This window comes from Pseudophryne corroboree, chromosome 12, assembly GCF_028390025.1.
Source record: "Pseudophryne corroboree isolate aPseCor3 chromosome 12, aPseCor3.hap2, whole genome shotgun sequence".
Lineage (NCBI taxonomy): Eukaryota > Metazoa > Chordata > Amphibia > Anura > Myobatrachidae > Pseudophryne > Pseudophryne corroboree.
In genome coordinates this window covers 123226463-123252934 of record NC_086455.1, presented here as the reverse complement: position 1 = coordinate 123252934, position 26472 = coordinate 123226463, and the positions used below count along the sequence as shown (strand labels likewise).

At 49.0% G+C, this 26472-nt stretch overlaps 1 protein-coding gene across 2 annotated transcripts in view; it reads right to left on the bottom strand.

Moving 5' to 3' along the window:
* The window catches only part of TMEM260 (transmembrane protein 260), a 208462-nt gene extending 182718 nt beyond the window's left edge, over window positions 1–25744 (bottom strand). The window contains exons 1-2 of one of the 2 annotated variants that reach the window (XM_063947974.1): window positions 25609–25744; window positions 19091–19301 (exon numbers count right to left, since the gene is read on the bottom strand). In XM_063947974.1, coding sequence (XP_063804044.1) covers window positions 19091–19232 — 142 coding nt within the window. In that variant the 5' untranslated portion in view covers window positions 19233–19301; window positions 25609–25744. Of the gene's footprint in view, window positions 1–19090; window positions 19302–25608 lie in introns of those variants that run through there. The other variant, XM_063947975.1, reaches the window with a different exon arrangement.
* Window positions 25745–26472: the final 728 nt, after the last annotated feature.

Here is a 26472-nt window from a genome sequence, read left to right as displayed (position 1 = left end):
GGTACCCCATACCTGGTAAGGTAGCTGGCGCCATTCGCTCAGCTAAATTGTATAGTGTTTGTGCAAAAGATGCCTGAGGAGGTCCCTGTGATTGAACATGTACCTGGCTTGAAGCAGGTTTATTAAGAAGACCTTTATGGAAGTCATAACAATTTGCACATAGCCCATCTTGTACCAGGTCCTGAGAGGTTAACCCAGCTTTGCAGGACAAACATGTTAGTAATGTAGGTCCCTCTTCACCCTTGCCTTTCTTGGACATAACAATTTATCACACACACACACACACAGTATATAACCATGCATCAATGTGACAGTCCTCACTTTAAAAGTTTTTTTAAAGTGAAGAACAATCAGATCCCACCCTGCTGTGCACTGGCATTAAGGGTCAGAATCAAGAGGAAAAAGTACAAAGTCAGCAGCCACACTAGCAATCAGTCACATAAACTGCATTAGTATACATTTGCAAACATGAAGCACATTTTCAACTACACAATACATTCAAGTAGGTAGGAAAAATAAGATTTTACTTACCGATAAATCTATTTCTCGTAGTCCGTAGTGGATGCTGGGGACTCCGTCAGGACCATAGGGATTAGCGGCTCCGCAGGAGACAGGGCACAAAAATAAAGCTTTAGGATCAGGTGGTGTGCACTGGCTCCTCCCCCTATGACCCTCCTCCAAGCCTCAGTTAGGATACTGTGCCCGGACGAGCGTACACAATAAGGAAGGATTTTGAATCCCGGGTAAGACTCATACCAGCCACACCAATCACACCGTACAACTTGTGATCTGAACCCAGTTAACAGTATGACAAACGTAGGAGCCTCTGAACAGACGGCTCACAACAATAACAACCCGATTTTTTTGTAACAATAACTATGTACAAGTATTGCAGACAATCCGCACTTGGGATGGGCGCCCAGCATCCACTACGGACTACGAGAAATAGATTTATCGGTAAGTAAAATCTTATTTTCTCTGACGTCCTAGTGGATGCTGGGGACTCCGTCAGGACCATGGGGATTATACCAAAGCTCCCAAACGGGCGGGAGAGTGCGGATGACTCTGCAGCACCGAATGAGAGAACTCCAGGTCCTCTTTAGCCAGGGTATCAAATTTGTAGAATTTTACAAACGTGTTCTCCCCCGACCACGTAGCTGCTCGGCAGAGTTGTAATGCCGAGACCCCTCGGGCAGCCGCCCAGGATGAGCCCACCTTCCTTGTGGAATGGGCCTTGACAGATTTAGGCTGTGGCAGGCCTGCCACAGAATGTGCAAGTTGAATTGTGCTACAAATCCAACGAGCAATCGTCTGCTTAGAAGCAGGAGCACCCAGCTTGTTGGGTGCATACAGTATAAACAGCGAGTCAGATTTTCTGACTCCAGCCGTCCTTGAAATATATATTTTCAATGCCCTGACAACGTCCAGCAACTTGGAATCCTCCAAATCGCTAGTAGCCGCAGGCACCACAATAGGCTGATTCAGGTGAAACGCTGACACCACCTTAGGCAGAAACTGAGGACGCTTCCGCAGTTCTGCCCTGTCCGAATGGAAAATCAGATATGGGCTTTTATACGATAAAGCCGCCAATTCTGACACTCTCCTGGCTGAAGCCAGGGCCAGTAGCATGGTTACTTTCCATGTAAGATATTTCAAATCCACCGATTTGAGTGGCTCAAACCAATGGGATTTGAGAAAATCCAAAACTACATTAAGGTCCCACGGAGCCACTGGGGGCACAACCGGGGCTGTATATGTAGTACTCCTTTTACAAAAGTCTGGACTTCAGGAACTGAAGCCAATTCTTTCTGGAAGAAAATCGACAGGGCCGAAATTTGAACCTTAATGGACCCCAATTTGAGGCCCATAGACAATCCTGTTTGCAGGAAATGTAGGAATCGACCCAATTGAAATTCCTCCGTGGGGGCCTTCCTGGCCTCACACCACGCAACATATTTTCTCCAAATGCGGTGATAATGTTGTGCAGTCACCTCCTTCCTGGCTTTTACCAGTGTAGGAATGACCTCTTCCGGAATGCCTTTTTCCCTTAGAATTCGGCGTTCAACCGCCATGCCGTCAAACGCAGCCGCGGTAAGTCTTGGAATAGACACGGTCCCTGCTGAAGCAGGTCCCGTCTTAGAGGTAGAGGCCACGGATCTTCCGTGAGCATCTCCTGAAGTTCCGGGTACCAAGTTCTTCTTGGCCAATCCGGAGCCACGAGTATCGTTCTTACTCCCCTTTGCCGTATAATTCTCAGTACTTTTGGTATGAGAGGCAGAGGAGGAAACACATACACTGACTGGAACACCCACGGTGTTACCAGAGCGTCCACAGCTATTGCCTGAGGGTCTCTTGACCTGGCGCAATACCTGTCCAGTTTTTTGTTGAGGCGAGACGCCATCATATCCACCTTTGGTTTTTCCAAACGGTTCACAATCATGTGGAAGACTTCAGGATGAAGTCCCCACTCTCCCGGGTGTAGATCGTGTCTGCTGAGGAAGTCTGCTTCCCAGTTGTCCACTCCCGGAATGAACACTGCTGACAGTGCTATCACATGATCTTCCGCACAGCGAAGAATCCTTGCAGCTTCTGCCATTGCTCTCCTGCTTCTTGTGCCGCCCTGTCTGTTTACGTGGGCGACTGCCGTGATGTTGTCCGACTGGATCAACACCGGCTGACCCTGAAGCAGGGGTTTTGCCAGGCTTAGAGCATTGTAAATCGCTCTTAGCTCCAGTATATTTATGTGAAGAGACATCTCCAGGCTTGACCATACTCCCTGGAAGTTTCTTCCCTGTGTGACCACTCCCCAGCCTCTCAGACTGGCATCCGTGGTCACCAGGACCCAGTCCTGTATGCCGAATCTGCGGCCCTCTAACAGATGAGCACTCTGCAACCACCACAGAAGAGACACCCTTGTCCGTGGCGATAAGGTTATCCGCTGATGCATCTGCAGATGCGATCCGGACCATTTGTCCAGCAGATCCCACTGAAAAGTTCTTGCGTGAAATCTGCCGAATGGAATCGCTTCGTAAGAAGCCACCATTTTTCCCAGGACCCTTGTGCAATGATGCACTGACACTTTTCCTGGTTTTAGGAGGTTCCTGACTAGCTCGGATAACTCCCTGGCTTTCTTCTCCGGGAGAAACACCTTTTTCTGGACTGTGTCCAGAATCATCCCTAGGAACAGCAGACGTGTCGTCGGAAACAGCTGCGGTTTTGGAATATTTAGAATCCACCCGTGCTGTCGTAGAACTACTTGAGATAGTGCTACTCCGACCTCCAACTGTTCTCTGGACCTTGCCCTTATCAGGAGATCGTCCATTTTCTTTGAAGAAGAATCATCATTTCGGCCATTACCTTGGTAAGGACCCGGGGTGCCGTGGACAATCCAACCGGCAGCGTCTGAAACTGATAGTGACAGTTCTGTACCACGAACCTGAGGTACCCTTGGTGAGAAGGGCAAATTGGGACATGGAGGTAAGCATCTGTCCCGGGACACCATATAGTCCCCTTTTTCCTGGTTCGCTATCACTGCTCTGAGTGACTCCATCTTGATTTGAACCTTTTTATGTAAGTGTTCAAATATTTCAGATTTAGAATAGGTCTCACCGAGCCGTCTGGCTTCAGTACCCCTTTCCTTGTTGTAGGAGGGGTACTTTGATTATCACCTGCTGGGAATACAGCTTGTGAATTGTTTCCACTACTGCCTCCCTGTCGGAGGGAGACGTTGGTAAAGCAGACTTCAGGAACCTGCGAGGGGGAGACGTCTCGAACTTCCAATCTGTACCCCTGGGATACTACTTGTAGGATCCAGGGGTCCACTTGCGAGTGAGCCCACTGCGTGCTGAAACTCTTGAGACGACCCCCCACCGCACCTGAGTCCGCTTGTACGGCCCCAGCGTCATGCTGAGGACTTGGCGGAAGCGGTGGAGGGCTTCTGTTCCTGGGAATGGGCTGCCTGCTGCAGTCTTCTTCCCTTTCCTCTATCCCATGGCAGATATGACTGGCCTTTTGACCGCTTGCCCTTATGGGGACGAAAGGACTGAGGCTGAAAAGACGTTGTCTTTTTCTCCTTTATACGGCAATACTTCCATGTGCCGTTTGGAATCTGCATCACCTGACCACTGTCGTGTCCATAAACAACTTCTGGCAGATATGGACATCGCACTTACTCTTGATGCCAGAGTGCAAATATCCCTCTGTGCATCTCGCATATATAGAAATGCATCCTTTAAATGCTCTATAGTCAGTATGTGTGTATATACTTTTTAGGATATTTTCCAGCCTCCTATCAGCTGGCTCCTTGAGGGTGGCCCTATCTGGAGACGGTACCGCCACTTGTTTTGATAAGCGTGTGAGCGCCTTATCCACCCTAAGGGGTGTTTCCCAACGCGCCCTAACTTCTGGCGGGAAAGGGTATACCGCCAATAATTTTCTATCGGGGGAAACCCACGCATCATCACACACTTCATTTAATTTATCTGATTCAGGAAAAACTACAGGTAGTTTTTTCACACTCCACAAAATACCCTTTTTTGTGGTACTTGTAGTATCAGAAATATGTAACACCTCCTTCATTGCCCTTAACAAGTAACGTGTGGCCCTAAAAGAAAAATACGTTTGTTTCTTCACCGTCGACACTGGAGTCAGTGTCCGTGTCTGTGTCTGTGTCGACCGACTGAGGTAAAAAGACGTTTTAACGCCCCTGACGGTGTTTGAGACGCCTGGACAGGTACTAATTGGTTTGCCGGCCGTCTCATGTCGTCAACCGACCTTGCAGCGTGTTGACATTATCACGTAATTCCTTAAATAAGCCATCCATTCCGGTGTCGACTCCCTAGAGAGTGACATCACCATTACAGGCAATTGCTCCGCCTCCTCACCAACATCGTCCTCATACATGTCGACACACACGTACCGACACACAGCACACACACAGGGAATGCTCTGATAGAGGACAGGACCCCACTAGCCCTTTGGAGAGACAGAGGGAGAGTTTGCCAGCACACACCAAAACGCTATAATTATACAGGGACAACCTTTATATAAGTGTTTTTCCCTTATAGCATCTTAATATATATAATCATATCGCCAAATAAGTGCCCCCCCTCTCTGTTTTAACCCTGTTTCTGTAGTGCAGTGCAGGGGAGAGCCTGGGAGCCTTCCCACCAGCATTTCTGTGAGGGAAAATGGCGCTGTGTGCTGAGGAGAATAGGCCCCTCCCCCTTTTCGGCGGGCTTCTTCTCCCGTTTTTCTGAGACCTGGCAGGGGTTAAATACATCCATATAGCCCCAGGGGCTATATGTGATGTATCTTTTAGCCAGTATAGGTATTTCATTGTTGCCCAGGGCGCCCCCCACAGCGCCCTGCACCCTCAGTGACCGCTGGTGTGAAGTGTGTGACAACAATGGCGCACAGCTGCAGTGCTGTGCGCTACCTCATGAAGACTGAAAAGTCTTCTGCCGCCGGTTTCTGGACCTCTTCACTTTTCGGCATCTGCAAGGGGGTCGGCGGCGCGGCTCCGGGACCGGACTCCATGGCTGGGCCTGTGTTCGATCCCTCTGGAGCTAATGGTGTCCAGTAGCCTAAGAAGCCAATCCATCCTGCACGCAGGTGAGTTCACTTCTTCTCCCCTAAGTCCCTCGTTGCAGTGAGCCTGTTGCCAGCAGGACTCACTGTAAAATAAAAAACCTAAAAACTTTTTCTAAGCAGCTCTTTAGGAGAGCCACCTAGATTGCACCCTGCTCGGACGGGCACAAAAACCTAACTGAGGCTTGGAGGAGGGTCCTAGGGGGAGGAGCCAGTGCACACCACCTGATCCTAAAGCTTTATTTTTGTGCCCTGTCTCCTGCGGAGCCGCTAATCCCTATGGTCCTGACGGAGTCCCCAGCATCCACTAGGACGTCAGAGAAAATAAGAATTTACTCACCGGTAATTCTATTTCTCGTAGTCCGTAGTGGATGCTGGGAACTCCGTAAGGACCATGGGGAATAGCGGGCTCCGAAGGAGGCTGGGCACTCTAGAAAGATCTTAGACTACCTGGTGTGCACTGGCTCCTCCCACCATGACCCTCCTCCAAGCCTCAGTTAGGTACTGTGCCCGGACGAGCGTACACAATAAGGAAGGATTTTGAATCCCGGGTAAGACTCATACCAGCCACACCAATCACACCGTACAACTCGTGATATGAAACACAGTTAACAGTATGAAACAATAGAGCCTCTCAACAGATGGCTCAACAATAACCCGATTTAGTTAACCATAACTATGTACAAGTATTGCAGATAAACCGCACTTGGGATGGGCGCCCAGCATCCACTACGGACTACGAGAAATAGAATTACCGGTGAGTAAATTCTTATTTTCTCTAACGTCCTAGTGGATGCTGGGAACTCCGTAAGGACCATGGGGATTATACCAAAGCTCCCAAACGGGCGGGAGAGTGCGGATGACTCTGCAGCACTGAATGAGAGAACTCCAGGTCCTCCTCAGCCAGGGTATCAAATTTGTAGAATTTTTGCAAACGTGTTTGCCCCTGACCAAGTAGCTGCTCGGCAAAATTGTAAAGCCGAGACCTCTCGGGCAGCCGCCCAAGATGAGCCCACCTTCCTTGTGGAATGGGCATTGACAGATTTTGGCTGTGGCAGGCCTGCCACAGTATGTGCAAGCTGAATTGTACTACAAATCCAACGAGCAATAGTCTGCTTAGAAGCAGGAGCACCCAGCTTGTTAGGTGCATATAGGATAAACAGCGAGTCAGATTTTCTGACTCTAGCCGTTCTGGAAACATATATTTTCAGTGCCCTGACAACGTCTAGCAACTTGGAGTCCTCCAAGTCCCTAGTAGCCTAGGCACCACAATAGGCTGGTTCAGGTGAAACGCTGACACCACCTTTGGGAGAAACTGGGGACGAGTCCTCAATTCTGCCCTATCCATATGGAAAATCAAATAAGGGCTTTTACAAGACAAAGCCGCCAACTTTGATACTCGCCTGGCAGAAGCCAAGGCCAATAACATAACCACCTTCCACGTGAGATATTTCAGATCCACGGTTTTTAGTGGTTCAAACCAATGTGATTTTAAGAAACTCAACACCACGTTGAGATCCCAAGGTGCCACAGGAGGCACAAACGGGGGCTGACTCTGCAGCACTCCTTTTATAAATGTCTGAACTTCAGGTACTGAAGCTAGTTCTTTTTGAAAGAAAATCGACAGAGCCGAGATCTGTACCTTAATGGAACCCAATTTAAGGCCCATAGTCACTCCTGCTTGCAGGAAATGCAGAAATCGACCTAGTTGAAATTCCTCTGTTGGGGCCCTTTCGGCCTCACACCATGCAACATATTTTCGCCATATGCGGTGATAATGAGTTGCTGTAACCTCTTTCCTGGCTTTAGTAAGCGTAGGAATGACTTCCTCCGGAATGCCCTTTTCCTTCAGGATCCGGCGTTCAACCGCCATGCCGACAAACGCAGCCGCGGTAAGTCTTGGAACAGACAGGGCCCCTGCTGCCGCAGGTCCTGTCTGAGTGGCAGAGGCCATGGGTCCTCTGATATAAATTCTTGAAGTTCTGGGTACCAAGCTCTTCTTGGCCATCCACGAGTATCGTTCTTACTCCTCGCCTTCTTATTATTCTCAGTACCTTTGGTATGAGAGGCAGAGGGGAGAACACATAAACCGACTGGTACACCCACGGTGTTACCAGAGCGTCCATAGCTATCGCCTGAGGGTCCCTTGACCCGGTGCAATATCTTTTATAGCTTTTTGTTGAGGCGGGACGCCATCATGTCCACCTGTGGCCTTTCCCAATGGTGTACAATCCTATTGGAAGACTTCTGGAGGAAGTCCCCATTCTCCCGGGTGGAGGTCGTGTCTGTTGAGAAGATCTGCTTCCCAGTTGTCCACTCCGGGAATGAACACTGCTGACAGTGCTAACACATGATTTTCCGCCTATCGGAGAATCCTTGTGGCTTCTGCCATCGCCATCCTGCTTCTTGTGCCGCCCTGTTGGTTTACATGGGCGACTGCCGTGATGTTGTCTGATTGGATCAGTACCGGCTGGTTTTGAAGCAGAGGCCTTGCCGGCCTCAGGGCATTGTAAATGGCCCTCAGGTCCAGAATATTTATGTGTAGGGAAATAACCTGACTTGACCAAAGTCCCTGGAAATTTCTTCCCTGTGTGACTGCCTCCCAGCCTCAAAGGCTGGAATCCATGGTCACTAGGACCTAGTCCTGTATGCCGAACCTGCGGCCCTCTTGAAGATGGGCACTCTGCAGCCACCACCGTAGAGATACCCTGGTCCTTGGAGACAGGGTTATCAGCCTATGCATCGGAAAATGCGATCCGGACCACTTGTCCAACAGGTCCCTCTGAAAAGTTCTTGTATGGAACCTGCCTAATGGGATTGCTTCGTAGGAAGCTACCATTTTTCCCAGGACTCGCGTGCAATGATGCACCGCTACCTATTTTGGCTTCAGGAGGTCTCTGACTAGAGATGACAACTCCTTGGCTTTCTCCTCCGGGAGAAACACTATTTCTGGTTTATGTCCAGAACCATCCCCAGGAACAGTAGACGTGTCATAGGAACCAGCTGTGACTTTGGACTGTTTAGAATCCAACCATGCTGTTGTAGCACTTTCCAAAATAGTGCTACCCCGACTACCAACTGCTCCTTGGACCTCGCCCTTATAACGAGATTGTCCAAGTACGGGATAATTACAACTCCCTTTTTTTTTTTTTTTTTTTTTTTGAAGGAGTATCAACATTTCGGCCATTACCTTGATAAAACACCCTCGGTGCCATGTACAGTCCAAACGGCAGTGTCTGGACTTGGTAATGGTAATCCTGTACCACAAATCTGAGGTACTCCTGGCGAGGATGGTAAATGGGGACATGCAGGTAAGCATCCTTGATGTCCCAGGATACCATGTAATCCCCCTCGTCCAGGCTTGGAATAACCGCCCTGAGCGATTCCATCTTGAACTTGAATTTTTGTGTTCAAGGATTTTAAATATAAAATGGGTCACACCGAACCATGCGGTTTCGGTACCCTAACCCGTGTGGAATAGTAACCCCGTCCTTGTTGAAGTAGGGGCACCTTGAGTATTACCTGTTGGGAATACCGCTTATTAATTGCCTCTAGCACAGCCTCCCTGCCTGAGGGAGTTGTCAGCAAGGCATATTTTAGGAAACGGCTGGGGGGAGACATCTCGAATTCCAGCTTGTACCCCTGAAATACTACTTGAAAGAAACAGGGATCCACCTGTGAGCGAGCCCACTAATTGCTGAAATTTTTGAGACGGCCCCCCACCGTACCTGGCTACACCTGTGGAGCACCCGCGTCATGGTGTGGCCTCACAGGAGGCGGGGGAAGAATCTTGATTCTGGGAACAGGCTGACTGGTGCAGCTTTTTTCCCTCTACCCTTGTCTCTGTACAGAAAGGAAGCGCCATTTGACCAGCTTGCTTTTCTGAAGCCGAAAGGACTGTACCTTTGTCTGTGAGGAAACCTGAGGTAAAATTATTTCTTCCCAGCAGTTGCTGTGGATACGAGGTCCCAGAGATCATCCCCAAATAATTCCTCACCCTTATAAGGCTCTCTATGCGCTTTTTAAGTCAGCATCACCTGTCCAGTGACAGGTCTCTAATACCCTCCTGACAGAATGGACATTACATTTATTTTGGATGCCAGCCGGCAAAATATCCCTCTGTGCATCCCCCATATATAAGACTACGTCTTTAATATGTTTTTATGTTTTCCAACTAGTATCCCTGTTTGACAGGGTCACCGACCACGCTGCAGCAGCACTATCTGCAGGTCTCAGTCTAGTACCTGAGTGTGTAAATACAGACTTCAGGATAGCCTCCTGTTTTTTATCAACAGGTACCTATTAAAGTGGCCGTATCCTAAGACGGCAGTGCCACCTTTTTTGACAAACGTGTGAGCGCCTTATCCACCCTAGGGGATATCTCCCAGCGTAACTTATCCACCTGGCGGGAAAGGGTACGCCATCAGTAACTTTTTATAAATTACCAGTTTCTTAACGGGGGAACCCACGCTTTCACACACTTCATTTATTCATCTGATGGGGGAACAAAACACTGCCTGTTTTTTCTCCCCAAACCTAAAACCCATTTTTAGAGGTGCTTGGGTTAAAGTCAGAAATGTATAACACATTTTTTATTGTCGGGATCACGTCACGGATGTTCCTAGTGGATTGTGTATATGTCTCCACCTTGTCGACACTGGAGTCAGACTCCGTGTCGACATCTGTGTCTGCCATCTGAGAGAGCGGGCGTTTTTGAGCCCCTGATGGCCTTTGAGACGCCTGGGCAAGCGCGGGCTGCGAAGCCGGCTGTCCCACAGCTGTTACGTCATCCACCCTTTTATGTAAGGAGTTGACACTGTCGGTTAATACCTTTCACCTATCCATCCACTCTGGTGTCGGCCCCACAGGGGGCGACATCACATATATCGGCCTCTGTTCTGTCACCATATAAGCCTCCTCATTCAACATGTCGACACAGCCGTACCGACACACCGCAGACACACAGGGAATGCTCTAAACGAGGACAGGACCCACAAAAGCCCTTTGGGGGGACAGAGTAAGAGTATGCCAGCACACACCAGAGCGCTATATATATACAGGGACTAACTGAGTTATGTCCCTAATAGCTTTTATATAATATACTGTATACAGTGCCAATTTTAATGCCCCCCCTCTCTTTTCCCTCTTACTGTACTGTAGAATTGCAGGGAAGAGCCAGGGAGCTTCCCTCCAGCCGAGCTGTGAGGGAAAAATGGCGCCAGTGTGCTGAGGAGATAGGCTCCGCCCCTTTTTCGCGGCCTATTCTCCCGTTTTTTATGGAATTCTGGCAGGGGTATTTACCTCATATATAGCCCCTGGGGCCATATATTGAGGTATTTTAGCCAGCCAAGGTGTTTTTATTGCTGCCTCAGGGCGCCCCCCCCAGCGCCCTGCACCCTCAGTGACCGGAGTGTGAAGTGTGTGAGAGGAGCAATGGCGCACAGCTGCAGTGCTGTGCGCTACCTTGGTGAAGACAGAGTCTTCATGCCGCCGATTTTCCGGACCATCTTCTTGCTTCTGGCTCTGTAAGGGGGACGGCGGCGCGGCTCCGGGACCGAACATCAAGGCTGGGCCTGCGGTCGATCCCTCTGGAGCTAATGGTGTCCAGTAGCCTAAGAAGCCCAATCCGGCTGCAAGCAGGCGAGTTCGCTTCTTCTCCCCTTAGTCCCTCGCTGCAGTGAGCCTGTTGCCAGCAGGTCTCACTGAAAATAACAAATTCTAAGACTATAACTTTCTAAGAGCTCAGGAGAGCCCCTAGTGTGCATCCAACCTCGGCCGGGCACGAAATCTAACTGAGGCTTGGAGGAGGGTCATGGTGGGAGGAGCCAGTGCACACCAGGTAGTCTAAGATCTTTCTAGAGTGCCCAGCCTCCTTCGGAGCCCGCTATTCCCCATGGTCCTTACGGAGTTCCCAGCATCCACTAGGACGTTAGAGAAAACATATTACTGCATTTACGTTATAACCAGAGCAATAGCGTATTCTGACACACAGAGAATAATACAGCAGTAAATGTTTACAAACGCTCATTTGCATCAGGCGCTTATTAAATTACTCAATACCACTAGGGTAGGTAGGAACTCAATGCTGTATCACCTGCCTCGGGAGAGCATGATACAGGGAGACTTAAACCCCGCTTCCATATTTGACCATGCCGCTAACAGACAGCTGAGAGGACACAGACGCACAGCGACCCTGACTGACTGCAATGCAAAAGCGTCTCAGACGGAAGCGGAAATATCAGTTCATGGAGGGAAACTCGGAGGAAACTGGTCATGAACTTGGGGGAAGGACAACTAGGGGAGTGTCTAACTCCACACTGATGACATCAACCCCATGGCTCGTGGTCTTTACTATACCCCAGCACCTATGATCCCAGAGGTCTAGTGCTGGTGCACCCGAGGTGGCAGCCGCATCAGCGACTGTTCAGTAGTCTCCACCCGAGACAGTAAGGCTACATGTGCGTCTTAAACCACTAACCAGAAAAAGACGCCTTACCTTCTCCCCATTCTCTGGCCGCAGCCTAGGATAGTCAGTATGGACTTGCTAGTACATCCAGCTGGCGTCTGCCGAAAGAGCATTGTTTACACGGAGGTAACCATTGCCGAGACCCAGCGGGGAGTTGTTGGAGCGACTCTTTCTTATATGTATTTAAGATGCACAAAAAGCTCACTCAGAAAAAGAAAAAATACTCCATAAAATAATAAAGCTTGTGGCTGCAAAAAAATACAGCCACACCGTTTTTCGGGCTCCTACTACAGCAAACAAAAAACCAAAACGCAGAATTTCCTGAGCCGAGAGGCGGGGATATAGGAGCCTGGCCAATTGCATCCTGGGAGTCTGAAAAGGTTAAGCCGTTTGGTGACCGTTCCGCTGTCATTACCTAATATCCCAAGGTAGATCCTGTGGATACAAATGTGGACCCTGATGGAGAAATAGCCAGTAGTAGCTTCTTAGGACCCTTGCAAACAGGTAGACCCCATATATCGCCCGCTCCAGGGTGAGAGGAAAGTGGTGCCTAAGTGATCTATGGTAACGTCCAGACACTAATCTAGAATTTACTAATGAGCATTGCCAAAGGCAGTGAAATATGTCAGCCCCAGGGCACTTATGGCATCTATGAAAATTGGTTAGTCTAATATGAGAATGCCTCTTAGGAGACAAATAAGTTGTGTGGAGATGGTATCTTGATCTCAGCAGGCAGAATACCAACAGCGGCATCCCGACTTACAGGATGCCAACACCTGTTGGGTAATACCCTAACCCCCAACCATCCCTTCCTGCAACCTGACCCTAACCTCCGCAGCATAACATTAACCCTCACCGGTGGTGTATAACCCTAACCCCCTTCCCCGAAGCCTAAACCTAACCCTCCCACCCCTGCAGCCTAACCCGATGCCAACGCGGGGGTACCTAAACTAAACCCCTCTCTTCCCGCAGCCTCACCCTCACCCTGCCTCTGCAGCCTAAAACTAACCTCCCCAGCCCTCAGCAGCCCCGGCATACTTATCTCTGGAATAATACAAGAGAGTTCTGCCAGAGAGCACACAATTCAGAGTAGGAAAATTATCTTTCCACGTCATGATACCCATGGAAGTTTTGGAGTTATCCAATGGGGAACGGATCAAGTCATAATGTATAAATACAGTGGGGATTGAAAGTTTGGGCACCCCAGGCAAAAATTAATTTTAATGTGCAAAAAGAAGCCAAGGAAAGATGGAAAAATCTCCAAAAGGCATCAAATTACAGATTAGACATTCTTATAACATGTCAAAAAAAGTTTGATTTTATTTCCATCATTTACACTTTCAACAGAACAAAAAACAAAATATGGCGTCTGCAAAAGTTTGGGCACCCTGCAGAGTTAATACCGTGTACTGCCCCCTTTGGATAGCCGAGACCTGGCAGTGTCATGGATTGTTCTCAATCATCGTCTGGAAAGACCAGGTGATGTCAATCTCAAAGGTTTTAAAATCCCAGACTCATCTGACCTTGCTCCATCAATCGGCACCATGGGTTCCTCTAAGCAGTTGTGTAGAACACTGAAACTGAGAATAGTTGACGCTCACAAAGCAGGAGAAGGCTATAAGAAGATAGCAAAGCGTTATCAGATGCCCATATCCTCTGTTCGGAATGTAATTAAGAAATGGCAGTCATCAGGAACAGTGGAAGTTAAAGCAAGATCTGGAAGACCAAGAAAAATATCAGACAGAACAGCTCGCAGGATTGTGAGAAAAGCAAGTCAAAATCCACGTTTGACTGCACGATCCCTCCAGGAAGATCTGGCAGACACTGGAGTTGTGGTACACTATTCCACTATAAAGAGATACTTGTACAAATATGGTCTTCATGGAAGAGTCATCAGAAGAAAACCTCTTCTACGTCCTCACCACAAAAATCAGCATTTGAAGTTTGCAAATGAACATATAGACAAGCCTGATGCATTTTGGAATAAAGTTCTGTGGACCGATGAGGTTAAAATAGAACTTTTTGGCCGGAATGAACAAAGGTACGTTTGGAGAAGGAAGGGCACAGAATTTAATGAAAATAACCTCTGTCCAACTGTTAAGCATGGGGGTGGATCAATCATGCTTTGGGGTTGTATTGCAGCCAGTGGCACAGGGAACATTTCACGAGTAGAAGGAAAAATGGATTCAATAAGATTCCAGCAAATTTTGGACGCTAACTTGATGCCATCTGTGAAAAAGCTGAAGTTAAAGAGAGGCTGGCTTCTACAAATGGATAATGATCCTAAACACACCTCAAAATCCACGGTGGATTACATCAAGAGGCGTAAACTGAAGGTTTTGCCATGGCCTTCACAATCTCCTGACCTCAACATAATTGAAAATCTATGGATAGACCTTAAAAGAGCAGTGCGTCACAGACAGCCCAGGAATCTCAAAGAACTGGAAGACTTTTATAAGAATGGGCGAAGATACCTCAAACAAGAATTGAAAGACTCTTGGCTGGCTACAAAAAGCGTTTACAAGCTGTGATACTTGCCAAAGGGGGCAGTACAAGGTATTAACTCTGCAGGGTGCCCAAACTTTTGCAGACGCCATTTTTTGTTTTCTGTTCTTTTGAAAGTGTAAATGATGGAAATAAAATCAAACTTTTTTTTTTTACATGTTATAAGAATGTCTAATCTGTAATTTGATGCCTTTTGGAGATTTTTCCATCTTTCCTTGGCTACTTTTTGCACATTAAAATGAATTTTTGCCTGGGGTGCCCAAACTTTCAATCCCCACTGTATAGCTTTACCCAACAGGAGCAGTGACTGTAATAGTTTATCCAGTGGGTTAGACAGATCCACAGATAGCAACTGGTAAGCAATGAAACTAATAATGTTCAGCTTGAAGAAAGCCAGCTCATGCACCTGGATAACTGTATATAAAGAACAAGTCTGTAAAAAAAAAAAAAAAAGTGGATTTCCCTGCCAATTCTGACGGCAAATGGCCATAGAAACAGATGCATAAAGGCGAGAGATGCGAGAGATGTCTTTAGGGAGTTGTATGCAGTGGCGTATCTATAATGGGTGCAGTGTGTGCGGTGCACACGGGCCACTGGGTCCAAAAGGGGCCCACACCGCACACATTATTTTCTATACTTACCTTTCCGGCGTTCATCGGTGACCGTGTGTGGGCCCCCTCCTCTCCAATAGCCAGCATCGCCGCTGCTAGTGCACCGAGCACTAGAGACTCTGGCACAGTGGCCATTTTTTCAGAGTCCTGCGCATGCACTGTAGACTCTGGCACTGTGCCAGAGTCTCTAGTGCTCAGTGCGCTAGCAGTGGCGCTGACGGCTACGGGAGAGGAGGGGGCCCACACGCGGAGACTGCACACAGTCCCCCTCCTGTCTAGATACACCTCTGGTTGTATGCCTAAATATGGTATGACGTGTTCGGTCTGTTTTTAAATCAGCAGACTGTGCCCAGAAAGACTGCGTTTTGCCACGTTTCAGCAGAGGATACTCTGAAGATGAGTCACCATGATTTTTGGAAACTATTTTGAAGTCTACATTGATGATGGGGCAATAAGAAGATAGAAAGAGAGAATCCTTTCCAGGTTTTGGAATCAGGGTAGTGTAGCCCTGGTTGAAGGATGGGTACACAGGATGTATTCTGTAAATTGTAAGATAGAGTGGTAGAAGTGTAGGATCCGCCTCAGCCTATCATGCGGCCATCTGTAAGAGCATAGTAGAAACTGCCTGAATTATGTCCTCATCTGTAATATTGGTCTCTATTAACTCACTCTGTGGGAAGGAGAGTCCCAGAAGTCCAGCAAAGAGTGAGAACAGCAGATTTGTTCCTCATATATAGCAATGTAAGATCTCCAAAATAGCAGTCGCCGTGGTCGAGAGAACCAGGGCTGCACACCACAGGGCAAGAACACGATTTTCACATCAAATAGTCTTGGACATATTTGCAAAGAGTGGACCGCACCTGGATACCCCACCTATAGCATCTGTTTCTACAAAATCAATCTTCAGTTTGGACTTTGGCAATAGATTGCTTTCTAATAACCAACAGGTCTGTTGATATTTATCCAGCCGAGAGTCACTGGCATGGGCCACATACTGTATGCAAGATAACAGGAAGATACAGCCTGAGAAAGGGGTTGGTATATTTCATGTTGAGATTTATGCTGGCAGGAGTGGTTAGCGATGATCTCACCCCACATGACTGCACTGGATGTTTCCCAGAACAAAACTGGATTGTCCCAGCATCAACACTAAAATGATCGGATAGATACAGGTGGGCAGAGAAACACCAGAATCTAGATCTATTGTCAGACTGGGGAGAGCAGATGGAGACAGAGACCATACATGGTCAGATATCATGACAAGCGTAGTCCAGTTCCGGATTACTAGTTGAATTTCAAGAACTTCCGTTGTATGCCCCTACAGACACCATATAAATAAAAGCCGTACAAATGCAATTTATCATCTGCATGCCTGTTTTTCCATGTAGCACACATATACTGGTCATCTTTATATTTGCACTGTGATTTATAACCCTTTCAGACATACGGGCAGGGAATTTCCCTGCTCAGACCCGGGACTTTCTCTTCAGCAAAAACCCAGGTTTTTGTTCGAGACCCCCTTTCACACTACTCCACAAACTCGGAAAATTCTTGGCCCCTTTCAGATATAAGCTGGTTTTTCCAGTTCTAAAGGCAGTGTCATCATTTTAAGGGGACAGTTTGTAGGCACACAATAATGAGGTCATACAAAGGTTCCCCAACAGAAGTGCCTGTTATTTGGGCTTTTATTTCCTCCTCACCCCTCACATGTAGTAGCTCCAGTACCACCTCCTTCTTCCAATGAGACATGATAAACAGAATGGCAGTCTCTTCACTGGCACACTTCTCTGTACAGCTCTGTGTTCCTTTCATGTATGGCAACTGTCATTTTCTGGGTACCGCTGATGATGTCATCAGCAGGCATCAGGCGGCCCTTCCTGGCCAATTAAAACGGTTACATGCAGCTAGAGAGTAAATTCACGGGTCGCATCATTCAGACTTGACTCGGGTTGCCAACCCGGGAAGAAAGACCCGGTAAAAACCCAGGTCATTTGCCGGGTTGGTGCCTTTCAGACATACCAAAATTCGGGGTTGATGCACGTTCTTGTGCAAATCCAGGGATTTTGGAGGATGTCTGAAAGGGCTATTAGAGTGGAGCTGGGAAATGCTACACTCCCAACTCTAAATTTGTCATTGCATACTGTAGTTTTGTCAAGCTGCAGAACTGCCCCTTCGGTCTGGATTTACTCCCATCTCTAAATTAAAGTATGTACATACAATAATAATACAAACGGGACCTTCAAATGAAAAAAACAAAACAAAAGCATTGTGTTGTATATTTTATGCCCATTTTTCAAATTCTAGAAGCATATGGCACAATGATCTTAGGGCAGCACCTAGGAAATCAGTTTGTGATTTCGGGGCCAATTCCGAGTTGATTGTAGATGTGCTTTTTTTTTTTTTTTAGCACGTCTACGATTAATTACTCTGACATGCGGGGTAATGCCCAGCACAGGGCAAGTCCACCCCGCATGCCGGATCCAGCTTCCCCCCCCCCATGCCCTCCCAGAAGCATGTAAGAGCATCTCACAGCAGAAAGGCTTTCGCATGTTTAGAGCAGCCCTCTGCCGGCTACCCACCATGTTTCAGGTCGCAGCGGCTGCGTGTGACGTCGCACAGCCGCCGCCGCCTGGCACCCAAACGGTCTGGACACACCTGCATTGTCCGGACCGCCCCCTCACGCCCCGCAACTGCCTCTGCCTGTCCGTCCGTCAGACAGAGACAATCGCACAAGGGAAATGCCGTCGCATCTCACTGTGTGTGTACGCGGTGCGGCTTCTGTGCGTGCGCACACTACACCGGGCTTCAGCCTGCGACCGCTGCCGTAGCACGTCCAGGTCTGAATTGGCCCCTTAGCCCAAAGGGTTTTTAGCAAGAATCAGGCTCAGCCAAAACTTTAAAGTGCCATAATATGCTGCTACAGATGTGTCCTTATACATCTTGCCTCAATACGCCATGTAGCAGGAGATGCCTAGAGTGAGTCAGCCGAAAATGCTTCTTATTCGCATCACTATACGACTGTATCTGCATACGAAATGGTACATTACAGTGATTTTCAGGAAAACACTAACGTAGCATTTCGTATGCAGATACAGCTGTAGTCGCACACAGAGTATAGGCATGCCGTATATCATTTTAATCAGCATGAGCTGCTTATGCGTCCTATTCACGTAGCAATACGACTTAGACGCATTTAAGTGGAAAAAGTTGCACATAAAGACACAAGAGTCATGCCACGGCACAGCATGACATGACTAGAAGGGCTGTTTAATGCGACTGCAGCAAGGATGTGGGAGGACACATCTGTATATCGAAGCAATAGAGATCTATCTACTGACATAAATGAGATTCCTGTAATGCATCACTCCGACCGTGACCCATTACAGGAGGGACAAAATGCTCTGTTCCTGGAATTCCATAATAGAGGATTACCCTCACCTAACTAGTTCAACACAGGTGAGGGCAATCATGAATTAAGAGTGAAGTCCAGGAGCAGAGCACTTTGTCCCTCCTGGAATGGATCACGTTGGGAGGTATGGACATACCTCCCAACACGACCCTCTCCATGAGGGACAGAATGCTCTGCTCCTGGACTTCCCGCTTAATTTAGGATTACCATTATTACCTCTGGTGAAACACCTTTCTTATCCATTAACCTGTTCAGCACAGGTGCCGGCAATCATACATTAAGAGAAAAGTCCAGGAGCAGTTCATTGTGTCCCTCCTGGAGAGGGTCATGTTGGGAGGTATGTGTTTGTTTATTGAATGTGTAAGGTATGTATTCTATATAAATGTATATGTGTATAGCCCATTGTTTAGGAGTAGAAAACATTAATCAGGTAAAACATTACCCAAATTACATTGCTATCTGCAAACAAGAGTATCTGCTGTCCACTCCAGTATAACATGGTGAATGTACCTGAATCCCCTCCAGGGACTGATGGGTGTAAAGTTTTAATGTACACTGCAAACACGCAGGAGAACACTGCCAGGCTGCAGGCCCCATCATGGCATACTTCCTGTTCATCAGGAGCTGTACTTCTAGATTTCACCACCTTCATCTTCCCCACCAGCTGCAGTCAGCTACAGGTCTGTGCTCAGTCTCTCAGCAGGAAGCAGCCAGCACACCCCTGTAAGAGGAATGAATGCATACACAGGAGTCAGACCAGTAGTGTGCAGAGTAATCATGCATAACTAGGCTTACCATACTAACCCTTTAAACCAGGACACTCATGAATTACACAGATTCTGTAGCTGATTAAAACCAGGTGAAATCATCCAGCCACTCAACCTGTGTTATTCATGGGTGTCCCGATTTAAAGGGATAGTATGGTAAGCCTATGCAGGGATTCAGTGAAACCCGGACTGGACCGCTTTCCAGAACGCCAGACCAGGTCAGCTCCCTGCAGCGTCCTCTGCCGCTGGGGAGCTGTGTAAGGGCGCCCCCCGTCCGGTGGGCGTGTCCGCCGCAGGCTGTCAGAGGGGAGGGATTCACTACCGACTCCCCGCATGCAGCTCCCGCACTGCAAGGAGGCTGTCAGCCCTGTACAGTGGAGCTGTCTGTGCGCTGCTGTCACGCTGACAGCCACCTACCTACCCCGCTGCCCCCGAGAAGAGGGAGGGAGGGGGGAGCACTGAGATAGCTGCTGGTGCTGCAGGTCATCTATATAACTCTAGTTGCACAGGGAGGGGGCAAATGTTTTTAATGCAGTATAAATAAATAATTCATAATAAATGACCCCTTGCCCACTGTTTTTGTTGGGAGGGTAGGGGGGGGGGTGCATTGCCTCCTCCGCTGCTCTTCTCCAGCATCAGAGCGCAGAGACAACTTCCAGAGACTGGCCGGGCACAGGACAAGTACGTAATACCCCTAACCCTGCACACTACTCTACCTCTCACCATGAAACCCCTCCCTGCACATACTACACTACCACCGCGACCTTGCACCATCCTCTCCGCACACACTACAATTACCTTATCTGGCCGGCTTCATTCTTCATGCAGGGAAGCGCAGCAGCTGGTCCAGCGGTAGGAGGGTGCAGCAGCCGGGCACAGATGACAGTGGAGCATCCAGAGCAGGTAAGTTCTTCTTTTCTTTTTTCCATTTTTTTTTTTTGCACTGTGGGGTTTTCAACAGAAAACACCTTGCACATTTTTTTAATTGGAAACCGTGGTAAACACTGAAGGAGAGGATCTGCCAGCGAGGAGGGGGCAGCGGTGAGACACTGGAGGAGAGGAGCCAATAGCAAGGGAGGGTGAAGTGGTGAGGAACTGAAGGAGAGGAGCCGGCAGCATGGGGGGATGGTGGTGGTGAGACACTGGATGAGCCGAATGAGAGGAGCCCGCAGCAAGAGAGGGCACACTATGGAGAGTATGTGGGGGCAGGGTGAGCTGGACATGGGCACAGAATGCTGGTAGGGAGCGCAAAGGACAGGGCATTCTCTCCCCATGTCCAGTACTCCATACCAGCACATCCTCTCCCCAGTGTCCATGCTCTCTGCGCTTACTTCCCGGCAGTCTCTTGCTCATGTCTCTGCTCCCTGCTGGCACTCTTTCCCCAGGTCTAGCGCACCCTGCCCTCACATCCCCTCCATAGTGTGCCCACTCCCGCTGCCGGCTCCTCTCATCGGGCGTCTTACCACCACCACCGCCCCCCATGTGCCGGCTCCTGTACCTCAGTATCTCCCCACCCTCCTTGCTGCCGGCTCCTTTCCTTCAGTGTCTCACCATTCAACACCCCCCCCCCCCCCCCCCTTGCTGTCGGCTTCTCACCTCCAGTGTCTCACCACTGCCCCCACCCTTGCTGTTGGCTCCTCTCCTCCAGTGTCTCACCACCACAAGGTGCAGTGTAAAAGGCAGCATATGATGGGTTCGGGGGCTGTATGCCTTCTCAGGATGGTGTACGGTATCACTCACAAGTCCTCAAAAAATGATTTTTAGGAACTTGAATGGCACAATTTCCACATCCCCATTCTTCGGTATGAGGGTGTGGAAATTATCGTGGCAGGTTTGTAACTAGGAGATATGAGTGATATCCATGGGCGTAAGTAGAAATTTGTGGGCCCCATAAAAAAATATTTAAGGGGCCCCCCAACTCAGGTCTCCACCAGAGTTGGTATGGCTAGTGCTGCACAAGAGATGTGGTCAGTGTTCACATCCCAGGATCAGGATGCAAGTAGTAATAGTAGGAAGAAGGGGGCAGGACAGAAGTAGTAGTGTGGATCAGGGTGGCAGGCTGAAAGTAGTAGTTGTGGGGAGCAGGGGGCAGTACGTACTTGTCCTGTGCCCGGCCGGTCCCTTGAAGTTGTCTCTGCACTCTGATGCTGGAGTAGAGCAGCGGAGGAAAAAAATGGTCTTGCTACGAGGCTGTAATAAAAAATCCCCGCCGCTCAAAAATTAAAACAGTCCGCACACAATTGAATAGCAAAAATCTCATACCTGCGTGAAAAACCCCACAGATGTGAGATATTTTGCTGTTCTCACACCTAATTATATGCCTCTTATGTCTCATTGATGTGAACACATGCACTATTTGTTATTAATATGACAACTTTAAAATAGCCTGTGATTGGTATACAGAAGGAAGGGATTGGCCATGTCCTCCAAATTTTACGGTAGTGTAAAATATTGTTGAATCTCCTCTTTCAGGTACAGTTCATGATCAGGAACATTAGGTACACTGCTATATGACATACGTTGTCTAAGGGGGATGCGGTCAAGATGCCAGCTGTTGGGATCCCAGCAGCCAGGATGCCGACAGCTATCAGAATCCTAACAGCCGTCAGAATCCCAACTCCGGAATCCCGACAGGATCAGGAGACCGACGACAGAATCACGACCATATGTATAGCGGGCGGGTTAGGGCCAGCATGGGGGGGGGGGGGGTTTAGGTTTATGCACCTCCTGAGGGGGGGGGGGGGGGTTAGGAATGTGGGGGTTAGGGACTAAGGGGGGAGGATAGGGTTAGACTGCGGGCACGGAGGGGTAGGGGACAGTGGGAAATATACTTGCATCCCCCGATCGGGATTTAAAAATCGGGATGCCGGCATCTGTATTTTGACCGCTGGCATATCACACTGGACCCTAGAGCCGTAAGTAGACATTTTGGTACCCTGTGCCAGAAATAAAATTGGTGCCCCCCTCCTAATTAAAACAGGGACAGTGCGCACACCATGGCTTCATGGGGAAGAGGCGTGGTCACAAGATAATATTAATTCATATTACGCCACACAGTAGTCTCCATATTCAAATTACGCCACACAGTAATCCTTATATACTCTACACCGGGTAGAGTCCCTTTATACAACGCCAGGTAGAACCCCTCTTACACACTGCACCAAGTAGAGATCCCTTTTACACACTGCGCTAGGTAGAGCCCCTTTTACACATTGCACCAGGTAGAGCCCCCTTTTACACATTGCACCAGGTAGATCCCCCTTTTATAGAATGCACCACGTAAAGCTTCCTTTTACAGTATGTGTGTGGGGGGGGGGGCTTGTGTGAGTGTGTGTCTGTGTTCTACTTACGTCCGCCTCCAGAGCAGCTGCTTCCACCTGGCTGCCGGCCTTCCACCCACGCTGTGTTCTCCTCCTGCTGCAGACATCGGGACTCAGGAGTGGCATTGCGTAGGAGGCACAGGATGCTGCAGTCAGTGCAGCACGCTGCTGCCCAACTGCCTGTAACTGTGTAAGCAGTAGCCAGGATAGTATGGCAGTGGTGGAGGCGGCAGCGAGAATGCGGACACTGCTAGTGGTACTGCACCCGCAGTGCATATGCGCTGTGTGCAACACACCACTAGCACACCGCTAATTACGCCTTGCAGGACCCATCTAAGGTGGTCAGCTCCCACGGCTATCTAAGGTGGTCTGTGCACTAAGGTATGTTGTGCCCTGTCCGGCAGCCGGAAAAAATATCTAACGTGGTCTGTGCCCCGTTCTGGTACCCGATATGGCTATCTAAGGTATTCTGCGCCCTGTTCCGGCACACAGAATGGCTGTCTTAGGTGGTTTGTGTCCCATTCCGGCACCCAGCATGGCTATCTAAGGATGTCTGGGTGTTTTTGCAACCCCTTCCGGCAATCAGAACAGTTATCTAAGGTGGTCTGCGTCCAATTCTGACACCCAGGACTGATATCTAAGGATGTCTCGATGTTCTGCACCCCGTTCTGGCACCCAGAACTTCTCTCTTAGGTGGTCTGCGTCCCATTCCAGCACCCAGCATGGCTATGTAAGGTGGTCTGGATGTTCTGCGTCCTGTTTTGGCACCCGAAACGGTTGTCTAAGGTGGTCTGCACCCTGTTCTGGCATCCGGAATGGCTATCTAAGATGGTCTGGGTATTCTGCGTCCCGTTTCAGCACCCTGGAATGACTATCTAAGGTGGTCTACGTCTTATTCCAGCACCGGGAACGGCTATATAAGGTGGTATGGGTGTTTGGCGTCCTATTCCAGCACCCGGAACAGTTGTCCAAAGTGGTCTGCGTCCTGTGTTGGCACCTGGAACGGTTGTCTAAGGTGGTCTGCACCCTGTTCCAGCATCCGGAATAGCTATCTAAGGTGGTCTGGGTGTTCTGTACCCTGTTCCAACACCTGGAACGGCTCTCTAAGGTAGTCTGCGGCCCATTCCAGCACCCAGAACAGATATCCAAGGTGGCCTGCGCCACATTCTGGCACCCACAGATGACTATCTAGGGTGATCTGCTGCCCGTTCCGGCACCCTTTCTGGCTGTGTATGGTGGTCTTGATGTTCTGCAGCTCCTTCCAGCACCCGGAACGGCTATCTAAGGTCGTCTGCGGACAATTCCAGCATCCAGAACAGCTATCTATGGTGGACTGTGCCCCGCTAAGGCACCCAGAATGCTATCTACAGTGATCTGCTGCGTGTTCTGGCACCCTGAATGGACTATGTGGCCAGCGCCCAGCTCCGACCATGTAAGCAAGCCCGCCGACTGACTGTCCCAGCACATACCCCACTCGCCAAACCCTTATTACGCCTCTAACTGCTGTGGGAATTTTTTTTTTACACGCAGCAAAATCTGCAACCATAGACTCACATGCTGGAGGCAGCATGTGTGGCGCCATACTGCGATGCGTTTGCAATTTAATTGTGAACGCATTGATTAGAGGTCGAACGACCCCTGCTTATGCAGCCTGGCTGCGTAGGCAGGGGCACCGCCGCCATGTTTCCATACGCAAGAAATGCAGGCGACATCATAGGCTGGCCCCAAAAATGGCCATGGCACACCTGCGTTTCCTGATCTCCCCTGCCCCAATGCCGCATCGCCACCCATCAATCACCTGGCGCTAGCATCCTTCTGGGATGCGATCGCACGGTGAAGGGTTGCGCACTATGGCCGCTGTGTGTACGCAGACCCTATGGACACGGCTGCTGCATGCGAACGCAGCAGCTGCGTCCATCTTTGAAAAAGGCCCAGTGATCAGTCATAGCTGCACGGGGAGGGCTGTCAGCAGGAGCATCATCCTGGTGACCCCTGTGCAGCTATAATGGAAGATAAAAATAAAATTTATCCTAAACGACGTGGGGGGTTTGATGTGCAGTGTGCCTCCTCCCCTCAATGGGCAAGGGGTAATTCATTATTTATTATATATAATACTGTATTCCAGACAGTACATGCTGCCCCCCCTCCCCGTATGCAGCAAGTGGTTATACATGATTTGTATGTAGCTCAGCATCTTCCTGTGCTGCTCCCCCCTCCCTCTGTTCGGGGGCAGCAGCAGCGGGGTAGAAGGCTGTAATGTCTCCCCGCTCACAGCAGCGCACGGCTCTGTGTGCAGGGCTGACAGTCTCCCGGGAGAAGCAGCCGCAGCTTCTTGGGGTAGCCGGCCAGGCACTAAGCTCTCGCTCCCCGTCTCCCCACTGACAGCCTGTCAGACACGCCCCCCGGACGGGCACGCGCATACAGAGCTCCTCATCGGCAGGGGGCGCTGAAGGGAGCAGGTCTCATCCGGCGTTCCGGAATGTGGTTCGGTCCGGCTTTCACCAAATCCCGCCTATGCATAACCCACACATTGCCTGGGACCGAGAAAAATAAATATATATTAACCCTGTCACTCACACAGGTCAATGGGTTCTGGAACTGAGATGGAAGTAAAGCATACTTGCCTACCTGACCCTCTCCATGAGGGAGAAAATGCTCTGTTCCTGGACTTTCCTGGTAATGTATGATTGCCATCACCTGTGGTGAGCTAGTTAATTGATAATAAAGGTGTTTCACCACAGGTGATGGCAATCATACATTACCAGGAAAGTCCAGGAACAGAGCATTTTCTCCCTCATGGAGAGGGTCAGGTAGGCAAGTATGAAGTAAAGGAGTAAAACTACAACTACTACTAGGTCAAGCATGACCTTGTCTGGCAGGTATTGGATAGCCATACGGCGCCCACCTACAGTACATCTCGCGCTGAGGACGTGATACTTACGGATAGCGACCTGTTACATGCTGAACGAGCGGACCTGCAGGGCGGCTGTTTCTTTTCCGGTCAGGTGACCAGTTGCCTGGGCTGCAGCGTCTCCTTCTCCACGTGATTAGCAGAGGCCTTCGTGTTTTACAGCGTCCTGCGAGGACCAAAATTCTCCGTCAGAAAGATGAGCGGGGTAAGCTTGAGCATTTTAGATCTTGGTAAAGTGAGTACTGTAGCTGTGATTTTCTGTTTTTTGTTATTTTGTTTGTTTTTTGCATTTTTATTCTCTTTTTAAATAAATTTTACTTCAGCTTAATAACAAAGGCAGTGGCAGTAACTAATAATATGGCTAATAATCATTGTTGCCTGTGCATATTTTTGTTAGAGCTGTGATGATGCACTGTGATCACTCTCAGTTTATTTGATATTCTTGTTATCTGTAATCATAATAAAAGAAGAGTCCCAAAATATTATTTATTTATTTATTTATTTAGAGGGGTGGGAGGTTGAGCTAGTCTCCTGGTGCCGCCCACCTCCCGACTGAAGTGGGCTTTTTCGGGAAATGGATGACGTGATTTGTCATCCTAACCCCGTCCCCTGTGTAAAATACAACAGGATGCCGGGTTATGGTACCATGTAGCCCTGTCCTAAAATTGTGCGAAGCTCAGCTTTACACATCAGAGGTAGGGATGGCCATCGGTGGGCATGCCTCCCAACATGACCCTCTCCAGGAGGGACAGAATGTGCTGCTCCTGAACTTCCCTCTTAATTTATGATTGCCCTCTGCTGTGGTGAAACACATTTCTTACCCATTAACCTATTCAACACAGGTGCCGGCAATCATAATTAGGAGGAAAGTCCAGGATCAGAGCATTTTGTCCC